Genomic DNA, 13,184 nt, shown 5'->3' on the forward strand with positions numbered 1-13,184 from the left:
TTCTCATGGGATTCAATAACGAGAACAACAAAAAGTAAGGAGGAGAGGTTTAACAAAAGGCAAAACCAAAACCTAAGTGTTTTCCTTCTTCTTAGAAGGGTAATAACGTTACCTGGTAAGCAACTTCTGCTCTCACGGAATCCACAAAGCCCTGATCAGCCGGATAAAGGGCACACGCAAACATAAAGTCCTGCCATACCTATCAAATCAAAACAGAAGGCAATCAAGCATTTCCACGGATTTGATCACAGAGAAAGAAATTCTCCCTTCTGAACTTTGGGGATTATCTTGAAGGCAAATGAAGAACCAAGTTAGCCTGATGGGTGTGATCACTGGAGCACTCCTATGCGTGAGGCCCTGGGAAAGTCACTCACAGACCTCGAGGCGCTCCAGAACCACAGGGAAACCTGAGAAGAGAAAATGTTAGGTAGGCCCAGAAGAAAGAAAAGAACAGAGACTCCAAATAAGGAAACAGTGTGTGTGTGTCGCGGGGAATTAAAAAAGAAGCAGTTCCCCCCACCTCACTACTAATTCCCCCTAATTCTCACCAGGAATTTGGTATTGAGAGATGGACCAGACTGTTAAGAAACACTTTGTTTATAAAGAAATTAACTTTTCATGGCCAAAAGGATTACGACATGGGCATTCTAGTAATGAAACCAGTAAACTTATCCTTAGGGAGGCCGTTATGACAACAGTGGCTAAGAGCACAGCCCCAAATCAGTCAGCCTGAGTCAGCCTGATTCCACCACACACCCACTGGGTGAGTTTGGGCGAGTTACAGAGCCTCTCCCCGTGTCAGTTTCCTTATCTGCAAGACAGGGATAGGGAACAACAGTAACCTCCTCACAGGACTGACACAAAGAGGAAACCAAATAGCTGCCGAGGGCTGAGGACATGCTAGCACTGATGAACATTACAGAACACTGTCACAACATCACGCCCGTCAGCATGATCAATGGTATCACAATTACTGCTCTTCTATGGAGCGCTTGGTATTTTAGAACTGTAATACTAGAACTAAAAGAATATATTTCCTTTGCTTAACCCTCACCAATGCAAAACATGTTCGGAGTACTTAATAACAGTATTAAGCACACTTTTTCTTTATTTCATTTTATTATTTTGCTTTTCTCTAGGTCGTGTTAGATCTCCTTACAGTTAAAATGTTTAGATATTTTATTTTCTTTTTTATGCAAACCTTCATATCACAAAGAAAATTACAAAGAAAATGTAGATAGATGTATACTTATATATAACTAAATTAATATACAGAATGTCTATCATTTAAAAATAATTAAATAATTATGATATTTGCTATCGACTATGGCTCTGCGTTTGCAAGATGCCAATTATGTCTTCGCAAAAAATGCAACATCATTCCTGGCTCTGAGAAAAGGAGTGAGCAATATCACCCACTCAGAACACGGGAAGTCAAATTCAGGCTATCGTGACATATCAATAAATAAAATATTGTCAGCCACTCACCATGATTCCTAGTTCATCACAGAGTTCATAGAACTCATCTCGCTCATAGATTCCTCCTCCCCACACCCGGAGAGTATTCATGTTCGCATCCACAGCAGACTGCAACAGCAGCCGCAACCTATAGAAGACATTTTTAAAACAAATGCTAATCTGAAAATTTGAAAATGTTAAAAAAAAGATTTAAAAAATACATTGTGGTTGATAAACACATTTCAAATATCTGTTAGAAAAAACACACTTTAAAATTATGATGGTTTGGATATAATGCTAAGTGAAGAAAGTGAGACAGAACTATGTACACAGTAACTGTAACCACATAAACAAACCTGGAAAAATTATGGGTGGCATCTTTTCTTTGCTTTCTAAATTTTCAGTAATGTTATTATACTATTCTTAAAACTAAATTTTTTGTCTTAAAGTTATTCCTGTAGGAAAATACAGTTGTATACCTTGGAAAGTATGTGCTAATTTTATATAACCATTTCAAACTGTAAGAAAAAAATCAAAATTTGAATATTAGCATCTCGCTCACTCTTATCTCCCTTTTTACAATTCCTCCAGTCCAGTACTTCTTTCTCTAGCAAATTCCCTTCTGCTTTTCCAATTTCTATTCACATTACCCTCAGGAAAATCTAGAAATTTACAGCCTCTTTGACAGCATGTACCCTCCATCTCTAGAACAGTGTGCAGAAAGGACAGAAACCAACAGCAGGGCGGTAGGGACGCAGAGCCCTGTGCTCGCAACAACGGCAGCCACGGCGGGGTTACTAACTGGCCCAGCTGTGATGGAGAGCCGCCGCCACAACCAACCAGGAGAGAAGAAGAGCATTTGAATAGGAAAGAGAGAGCAAACTACCTTTGCCTATGTCTGGGGACCAATTTCATTTTCATATGAAATTCAAAACAATATACACATTTTGCAGTAAAAGAAAATTACTACAACTTTTGGCAAAATTAGATTTTAGTTACCAACCACATCTAACATTCTAAACATCAAATAATATACTACAGTGCATATTTATACATTTGTAAATAAGTTAAATGTGTTTATTTTCACTATTACAAAGATAGCAGTTTATAAACCCAATCAGGAAATATTATTTTCTTGTAAAGTTCTATTCTCAAATCTTCAGAAAAATACTTTAACTTTTTTCGTAGATCTAGAATTTTAAGGATTTTTTTAGTTTTTTGTATTAAGGAAAAGTAAAAGAACATACAAATATGTTAGCATGAAGAGGTAAATACGGGTTCCCATTTTTTCAAAAGCCTGCACAAAAATATTTAAGACATTTTTCCAAAACTGAAAAAGCCAAATTTTTTTTTCAGGGACTAACTATCCAAAACATGCATTAGTAATTTCCTTGTTCCTCCAGAGGACACATATAATAGCTTTGTAAAAATAGGATAGCTTCAGCAGTCTCAAATACTTTAGCTGTAAGACTATCAATAGCTCATTAGAATGGAATATATGATTTAAAAATCTTTTCCATTCTAAAGTTTCCAAAATCCTAGAATTCTATATTACCTCTCGGTTCCTTCCACAGGAACTAAAGAAAGTAAAAATGGGTAACTCTCAAGCTTTGTGGGAGTGTTAATAAAAAGAGGAACAAATATAGCACAAGGAAGAAAAGAAAGATGATAACTTACAAGTCAGAGGTTACTCGATCCTGGAATGAATCTGCTGGTATCCAGTTAGAGCCTTTCAGAAATATGGGAAATCCATTAATTTTGAAGTAGAAACTCAGACCAGGAGACCCTTTTATAGGCTCTTCTATAAGTTCCACTGTCCTAAAATAAACCTATTATCAACAGAATTAAACATTGAATATCAATTTTAAAACATAAGCAAAAGAGATTTTAAAAATAGGAAAGCAAACTTCTGAACAATTTACATGAGCATAATTTAATGTTAATTTCCTATTTGCTATGAAGCACTTAATGTGGAAGTGCACATTTCATAAAAAATACTTATATAAATTATTGCCAGATTCCATTATTTTTCTTTTAAAAGAAAAATACAGAAACCACCAGAGTGAAATATACTGTAGTCTTCCTCATGAAATAGGCATTTGTAATTACATCAAAAGAAATATATTTGAAGATAACATTTCAAAACTAAAACAAAAACTGATACTATTTCACAAGTTAGGAAAAAAAATGCCACCAAACTGATGTATCTTTGAGCAAAAAACACATTCTCATTTCAGTGTTGTTAAAATGTGCCAAAATGTGCATCTTAGAATCAAAGAAATGTAGCACTATACTACATAGAAATATAGTATTTCATAATTTAACAACTTTCCAATCTTAATAGCACATTACTGTAAAATCCACTTTGTTTACTGGGTAATTTAATCCTAACTCATCATCACAGGAAATCAAGGAGAGCTCTGGTATCAGGACTGGAGATGGAAGTGATGTTCCAGTGGGATGACGGATGGGAGGACACGCTCCAGTGTTATCCTTGCGACCTGAGAGGAAGCTAAGACCTTCGTCCTGTGACACTCTAGCCAGGTTTTCCCATAGTTAAGCATCAGCAGCAAGATCCTAGATAGAGAAGATTGATGTTCTTATCCAAATCTTCACTTTTTCCAGCCATAAACTGGATCAAGGCATGAGGGTCGTGGTTCTACACCAACAAAGCCTAGCCTTGAACCAAGATTATACATTTCTTCTCCAATTAAAATAACTAATTAATCAACTTATTTCACGTAATCAAAGTGCCCACCATTCCTGCACTTTCTTACCCTTGCCCTTATTAATATGACATGACAAAAGATAGCAGAGTTAACTCTATGAGAATCACTGGACGAGGTCTGGATGAGGAGGATCTTAACATGGAATTATCACACCTGCTTTAGAGTTGCAAAATGTAAAAAATGTACAGTGATTTTCAGAGGTAACTTTTAAAACACCTTGATGGTGGATTCAAACATCTAGAACATTGGTTCTTTAAGTGTGGCCAGGGGACCACAGGAGATCCCTGGGAACTTTTCAGGGGGTCCTTGAGTTCCAAACTGTTTTCATAGTAAAGCTAAAACATTATTTGCCTTTTTCACTCTCACTCTCTTTTGAGTGTATGGTGGAATTTTCCAGAAGTTACATGATGTCTGATAACATCATTACTCTGACAGATAATGGAATGTGTGCTTGTGTATTCTGGTGTGTTCTAGTTCTATAGTAGGAGTTTAGGGTATGAAGAGGCGTGTTTTCACAGATTGTTTATTCGCCATACTACTACTGTGCTCTGATTAGCTGTCTCTGGTTATTCCAGCTATAATCTCTGTAACTTCATTATTGTTCAATAAATTCTTATTTTGAATCTCAAAGTTTCCCTTGCAACCTACACAGAAACACAAAAGGACTAGGTACCTTTTGTTAACTTGTTTCACAGTAAGATGAATTTCAAGTTTTCAAATAAAAACAAATTTTAATTGAAACTTGTTTATTTAAGGATGAATTGTTGTCTTAAAATGGGATTAGAAGACTACCATTCCCAACCGACAACAACACTGTCCACATCTAAAAATGCTGAAAAAAATGAAACTGACATATCTGATATGTCACTCCCAAGAAACTGGGTGAAATTATAAATAAGAAATGAAATTATGATGAAAGGCATATTTCTCTTGACTTTATAAATGTTAATAACTTATCTCATTGGTGTTTTATGCAATGGAAAATGTTTTTGTTTTTTGGGTGAGGAAGATTGGCCCTGAGCTCACATCCGTTGGCAATCCTCCTCCTTTTTTGCTGAGGAAGATTGGCCCTGGGCTAACATACATGCCCATTTTCCTCTACTTTATAAGGGATGCTGCCACAGCATGGCTTGATAAGCAGTGCGTAGGTCCACACCCGGGATCCGAACCTGCAAACCCCGGGCCACCAAAGCGGAGCGCATGCACTTAACTGCTACACCACCAGGCTGGCCCCTCAATGGAGCATTTTTTAAATAATATTTATGGTGCCAGTTAAGTTGTAGTGTCATTTTGAGACCAATCATTTGAAGTATAAAGAAAAAAGCATTGAATATTTTAAACTTAGATGTGATAAGCTCTTTAAAAGGCAAAAATTGTTTATTATGTTGTAACATATTGTTTTAGATTGTATAATAATGTTTTTCAAACTAGAAATGAAAACACCAGGAGCATCTTGCAGGGCTGGTTGCCATGCGGCACTCACTGGAGAAGCACACAGACTAGCGGAGAGTTTTACAGTTGATGTTGCTGAATGCCTACTGGATGAAACATGAGAAAAACAAAATCACAGCACTGTCACTTTGCAATGACACAAGAACTCATCCAATTAAAGATTTAGCTGCAACATGAGACTGAGTTGATATCTCATCTGAAGAAGCATACTTTCGCCTTACAAATCGCTGAATCTCTAGAATGATGGACTTGCTGTTTTGCTTGTATCTGTCTGTTAATCAGCACAATGAATCATCAAAAAAGATCTCTTCCACGTGAATCTTTGGCCACAAAATACAAGAGATGCTGAAATATTCAAAACATTGAATAACTTCTTTGACTCTCTAGATTACCCTGCAACAACGGGGTTAACATTTGCCCTGATGGTACAAAAGCACTGCTGGTGCCTCGGCAGAAACCAAGGCGGTGACTCCACCGGTGCCGGGAGTCACTGCATCCTTCACCCTTCTGCATCAGCAGGTAAAAAAGGCAGTTTCACTTAAGAATGTCCTTGATAATGCAGTAAAAATTTTTAATTCTATTAAACCCCCATTTTGAGTACACAGTGTAATAATAGTCTGTGGCGAAAAGATGAAATGGGGAATATGAACAAAGCACCACGTACAATGGTCTTGAGGAAAAGATCTGGGCCACTGCTTGAGTTGTAAGCCGAATTAGCCATCTGGTTCATGAAACTTCATTTTAACTTGAAAAAACTACCAGACAAAGTATGATTATTCAAACTTGGCTATCTGGCAGACATTTCTTGAAAATGAAGTGAGTGTTGTCACTTCAAAGAAAATAAGTAACAGTATTGTGGCCAATGATAAAAACTCAAACTTTCAAGTAAAAATTAGTATTTAGGAAAACTTGTATCCACTACCATGAGCTTGAGATCTTCCCAATACTCAACGACTTTTCAGATGACATCAATGATGATATTAGCAAATGTGAATGTCATACTATATAATGAAATGTTTTAACATTTGGAAATCTCAGGACACCAACATTCTTCAAATAATCGATGCATTATATTACAATATCACACATGGATAAAAGATCTATCAAGGGTGGAAGATACACCAATAGATTTTAATGTAACAGAGAATGAACAGTTCATTGAAATGGCTTCAGAGTCCACACTGCAACTAACCTTTAAGAAACTACCACTTGTTGAGCCAGCCCTGATGGCCTAGTGGTTAAAGTTCGGCATGCTCCGCTTCAGCGACCCAGGTTTGGTTCCGGGGCACAGAACCACACCGCTTGTCTGTCAGCTGCCATGTTTTGGCAGCAGCTCACATAGGAGAAGTAGAAGGACTTACAACTAGAATATACAACTATGTACTGGGTCTTTGGGGAGGGAAAGAAAAAAAAGAGGAAGATTGGCAACAGATGTTAGCTCAGGATGAATCTTTCTCAGCAAAAAAAAAAAAAAAAAAAAAAAGCCTATCTATTTAAAAAAAAAAATGGGGCCAACCCCATGGCTGAATGGTTAAAATTCCATGTGCTCCGCATAGGCGGCCCCTGTTCATGGGTTCAGATCCCAGGTGCAGACCTACACCACTTGTTGAGTCATGCTGTGGTGGCAACCTACATAGAAAATAGAGGAAGACTGGCACAGATGTTAGCTCAGGGCTAATCTTCCTCAAGCAAAAAAGAGGAAGATTGGCAGCAGATGTCAGCTCAGGGCTAATTTTCCTCAGCAAAACCAAAAAACAAGAAACTACCACTTGTTAAGCTCTAGTATAGCATCAGAGAACATCCACAATTATCTGAAAAGGCTATTAAAGTCCTCTTCTCTTTTCCAACTACATATCTGTGTGAAGTCAGATTTTCTTCATATGTTTCAAGGAAAATAATATTGCAAATTGCATGAATACAGAAGCAGATGAGAATCCAGATGACTTCTATTAAGCAAGACATTAAAGAGATTTGCAAAGATGTAACACAATGTTATATTCTAACTAAATTTTCTATTTTGTAAATATATTTATTTTTCATAAAATAACTCATAACATGACATGGTTTATTATTGTGATTTAAAATGAATAAATATTTAATCCCCAGTTTTAATATTTACCCACATAAAAGCACTTTGAGGTTCTCAATAATTTTTATGAATGTAAAACAGTTCTGAGTCCAAATAATTTTGAAAATCACTAATCTAGAAAATAGAACTCATTTATTTCTTTATATCTATTAATGCTACAAATAGTATTAATGATAAAACACATTTCAATATGTTTTTTCTTTTGTGGACAAATTTTCTCATGAAAAGGCAGCTAGCTATCCCCATCTCCCAACTTGCACAATAACAATTTAATGACCCAAGTTAATGTAAATCCTAAACCACCAGACTGAGCTCAGAGGCGAAACCATCTTCAGCAGCCACCTTGCCCTCGGGCATTCTTTTACAGGTAACGGCTGGAGGGTCCATGATTAGTGTCGGTAACCTCCACATCCTCTGCAGTCTTGAGTGAGAACAGAAAAGCCTTGTTCTACAACAAGTATTATATTTCAGAGAAAATAATGGGCTCTGAAGGAGGGTTTTTGAAAAGACTCCTGAGTAACAAATATTTGCATCCAGGGTGAATATACTGTCTAAGATTAAAAATATTTTAAACAGCCCAACAAAGTAAATTATTTTCTAAAAGTAAAAAAAAAGGTATAAATATCTATGAACCCAAATGTGCAAGTCAAGCAGTTTGAATTTTAAAATTTTTAATTTCCAAACTTTTCTATCTATTGCTAAAGGTTCTATTAGCAACTCACTAGATAAGTTTTTTAATTAGCTTCATGATTTCATTTTTCAAATACAAGAATTAACTTAAAAAGTATAGGACAGCTGTACTTTAAAATGCATTTTTTAGACAAGAATCAGGAATATCTCCACTAAAGGGCTTAAGAGGAGTGTGATTGAGAAGTAAATACCGAATTTCTCAAGTTTCTTTCTCTGGTAGACCAAACAGCTGATGATATAACGAACCACTGGTTCATAAACTGAGTATTATTTCTCAGCTGTTTGTAATCAAATACATAAAAAGCTGTCTTAGTAACACTCGATTTTAAAAGAGTAATTTTCTACTTAAAAAAAAAAAAAAACAGCTTCATGGAGGAGCGAGCTTTCCCGGAAACTCTTCCTCTGATAAGATACAACAAAAGGAACAGTCAGAGACCAACAACGGACTCCTAGACAGCCAAAAGCAAGATCGGAAAGATCCACACTGCCGCACATCTGAGAGTGGACCGTGCTGGGCCCCCAGGGGAAGTGAGGAGAGGTAAGGAGAAGTCCTGTCCCTCCCCATCGTATCAGCAATCCCGGTCCATGGGGCTGCCAGAGAGGGGGGAGGGGCGGCCCTCTGTAGGGAAACCGTAGCTCTTCCGGCTCTCTGAGCCAGTGGGAAACTCCCACACAGAGGACTCAGAACAGCTACAGGGCTACCATCAACATCTGAGCACCCCAGGAGAGTGGATAACGAGGGGCGAGCGAGAAGCCCCCAACGCCAGGAACGCAGCGGGCAAAAGAGAGAGCCCCACCCCCACCCCCGCATGCCGGCAACTGCAGCTCAGCCAACCAGACCAGACCAAGCGGCCAGCGGATTGCAGCAAACAGCTGGGGCAGAGTGCAGGGGGCTCAGATTACACAGCCCTTAACCCCAACACGGTGGCAGCAGGTGGAAACTACAACCAGAAATTTCCAGGACGAGGAAAAATAAAGCCAATACAGGAACCACAATGCAAAGGTACATGAAATCACCAGATCAGAAGTAAAATGACAAGCACCCAGAAACCAACCCTGAAGACACAGAAATCCATAACCTAAATGACAGAGATTTCAAAATAGCTATCATAAAAAAACTCAAGGAAATACGAGACAACACAGACAAACAATTCAATGAGATTAAGAGATTCTTCACAAAAGAGATCAAAATCATAAAGATGAAGGAGAATCTGGAATCTTTAAAGAACAGAGCTGACAATACGGAGGAAAAAATTAGCATTATAGAGGATAGGAATACAAATATGCTATATCCTCTGGAACCATCTTCCAGATAGAAGAGAAGAGAGAACTAAGACTAAAAAGAAATAAAGAAAGTCTCCGAGAAATATCTGACTCTATTAGGAAATGTAACATAAGAATTATAGGTATTCCTGAGGGAGAAGAGAGGGAAACAGGAACAGAGAGCCTATTCAAGGAAATAATAGCTGAGAACTTCCCAAATCTGGGGAAGGAGCAGGAAATACCAGCAAGTGAAGCCAATAGGTCACCTAAATAAGTCAACAGGCAAAGGCCCACTCCACAACATGTAGTGGAAAGGCTGGCCAAAGTCAGTGACAAATATTAAGGGCAGCTAGGGCCGGCCCCGTGGCTTAGCGGTTAAGTGCGCGTGCTCCGCTGCTGGTGACCTGGGTTCGGATCCCGAGCACGCACCGATGCACCGCTTCTCTGGCCATGCTGAGGCCGCGTCCCACATACAGCAACTAGAAGGATGTGCAGCTATGACATACAACTACCTACTGGGGCTTTGGGGGGAAAAAATAAATAAATAAAATTAAAAAAAAATAAAAGGGCAGCTAGACAAAAAAAAAATAACATACAAAGGAACTCCCATCAGGCTCTCAGCAGATTTCTCGACAGAAACTTTACCGGCTAGGAGAGACTGGAATGATATATTCAAAATACTGAAAGACAAAAACTTTCAGCCAAGAATACTCTATCCAGCAAAAATTTCCTTCAAATATGATGGAAAAATACTAACTTTCCCAGATAAACAAAAGCTAAGGGAGTTCATGGCCACGAGACCCCCACTACAAGAAATACTCAAGAAGGCCCTCAGGCCTGAAAAAAAGAAAAGAAAGGGAATACAAAGCTTGGAGCAAGGAGAAAAATAGGTAGACAAGACCAGAAAAATAATAGATCTTTACCGGAATAGATTAGCAACCACTTAAATACCAAAATCAAAGATCAAAGGAACAAATTCACCAAAAATAAATATAACCTCATCACTGTAAACACACACCCACAACACAAGATAGAATCAGATATAACAAGAACGACTTAGAAGGGGAAGAGGAGAGTGATTGAATTGACTTAGTATAAGGAAATAAGAGGCTATCAGATAATGGACTATCTCATACACAAGATTTTTTATACAAACCTCAAGGTAACCACTAAACAAATAATCAAAACAAAATCACATATGATAAACAAAAAGAAAACTAGAAGAGTCATAAGACAGAACAACCAAACTGAATTGGCAGTCCGAAACAAATGGGACAAGAAACAAAGGAAATGCAAAAGAACCAGAAAATAAGTGACAAAACAGCAACATTAAGCCCTCATATATCAATAATTACCCTAAATGTAAATGGATTGAACTCTCCAATCAAAAGATACAGAGTGGCAGGATGAATTAAAAAGCAAGACCCAACAATATACTCCCTCCAGGAAACACATTTCAGTTCTAAAGACAAGCACAGGCTCAGAGTGAAAGGATGGAAGACAATACTCCAAGCTAATGGCAAACAAAAGAAAGCAGGTGTAGCCATACTCATATCAGACAAAGTAGACTTCAAGATAAAACAGGTTAAGAGAGACAAAGAAGGGAAATATATAATGATAAAAGGGACACTCCACCAAGAAGACTTATCACTTATAAATATATATGCACCCAACATAGGAGCACCAAAGGACATAAAGCAACTATTAACAAACCTAAAAGGAGACATTAACAACAACACAATAATAGTAGGGGATCTTAATACCCCACTTACATCAATGGATAGATCATCCAGACAAAAAGTCAATAAAGAAATAGCGGACTTAAATGAAAAATTGGACGAGATGGACCTAGTAGACATATACAGAGCAAGCCATCCAAAAACAGCTGACTACACATTCTTCTCAAGCTCTCATGGAACATTCTCAAGGATAGACCATATGTTGGGAAACAAAGCAAGGCTCAATAAATTTAAGAAGATTAAAATCATAACAAGCATCTTTTCAGACCATAATGCCATGAAATTGGAAATCAACCATGAAAAAAAAAACTGGGAAAGTGACAAAAATGTGGAGATTAAACAACATGCTACTGAACAACCAATGGATCATTGATGAAATTAAAGGAGAAATCAAAAACTGTCTGGAAACAAATGAAAATGAAAATATGCCATACCAAATCATATGGGATGCAGCAAAAGAGGTCCTGAGAGGGAAACTCATAGCGATACAAGCCCACCTTAACAAACAAGAAAAAGCCCAAATAAGCAACCTTAAATTACACCCAACAGAAGTAGAAAAAGAAGAACAAACAAAGCCCAAAGTCAGCAGAAGGAGAGAAATAATAAAAATCAGAGCAGAAATATATGAAATTGAGACCAAAAACACAGTAGAAAGGATTAATGAAACAAAGAGTTGATTCTTTGAGAAGATATACAAAGCCAGACACACTAAGAAAAAAAGAGAGAAGACTCAAGTAAATAAAATTAGAAATGAAAGAGGAGAAATTACAACGCATACCATGGAAATACAGAGGATTATAAGAGAATACTATGAGAAATTATATGCCAACAAATTGGACAATCTAGAAGAAATGGATAAATTCTTAGGCTAATACAACCTCCCAAAACTGAACCAAGAAGAAATGGAGAATCTGAATAGACCAATCACAAGTAAAGAGATTGAAATAGTAATCAAAAACCTCCCAAAAAATAAAAGCCCAGGACCAGATGGCTTCTCCGGTGAATTTTACCAAACATTGAAAGAAGATTTAATACCCATCCTTCTCAAACTATTCCAAAAAATAGAAGAAGATGGAACACTTCCTAAATCATTCTACCAGCCCAACATCACCCTGATACCAAAGCCAGACAAAGACAATACAAAGAAGGAAAATTACAGGCCAATATCGCTGATGAACATAGATGCAAAAATCCTCAACAAAATATTGGCAAACCGAATACAGCAATACATTACAAAGATCATACACCATGATCAAGTGGGATTTATACCAGGGATGCAGGGATGGTTCAACATCCACAAATCAATCAACGTGATACATCACATCAACAAAATCAAGAATAAAAACCACATGGTCATCACAATAGATGCAGAGACGGCATTTGACAAGATACAACATCCATTTATGATAAAAATTCTCAACAAAATGGGTATAGAAGGAAAGTACCTCAACATAATAAAGGCTATTTATGACAAACCCACAGCCAACATCATACTCAACGGGGAAAGACTGAAAGCCATTCCTCTGAGAACAGGAACGAGGCAGGGCTCCTCATTCTCACCACTCCTATTCAACATAGTACTGGAGGTTTTGGCCAGAGCAATTAGGCAAGAAAAAGGAATAAAAGGAATCCAAACAGGCAACGAAGAAGTGAAACTCTCACTATTTGCAGATGACATGATTTTATATATAGAAAACCCTAAAGAATCCATTGGAAAACTATTAGAAATAATCAACAACTACAGCAAAGTTGCAGGGTACAAAA

General features: G+C 37.4%; 1 protein-coding gene across 2 annotated transcripts in view; it reads right to left on the reverse strand.

Moving 5' to 3' along the window:
• The window catches only part of MANBA (mannosidase beta), a 129,452-nt gene that overhangs the window by 48,306 nt on the left and 67,962 nt on the right, over nucleotides 1-13,184 (reverse strand). For both annotated transcript variants that reach the window (XM_004431004.3, XM_087434651.1), the window contains exons 8-10: nucleotides 3,136-3,287; nucleotides 1,489-1,606; nucleotides 113-199 (exon numbers count right to left, since the gene is read on the reverse strand). In XM_004431004.3, coding sequence (XP_004431061.1) covers nucleotides 113-199; nucleotides 1,489-1,606; nucleotides 3,136-3,287 — 357 coding nt within the window. The remainder of the gene's footprint in view (nucleotides 1-112; nucleotides 200-1,488; nucleotides 1,607-3,135; nucleotides 3,288-13,184) is intronic.

This window comes from Ceratotherium simum, chromosome 8, assembly GCF_057802395.1.
Source record: "Ceratotherium simum simum isolate JZ-2026a chromosome 8, ASM5780239v1, whole genome shotgun sequence".
NCBI classification, from domain to species: Eukaryota; Metazoa; Chordata; class Mammalia; order Perissodactyla; family Rhinocerotidae; genus Ceratotherium; species Ceratotherium simum.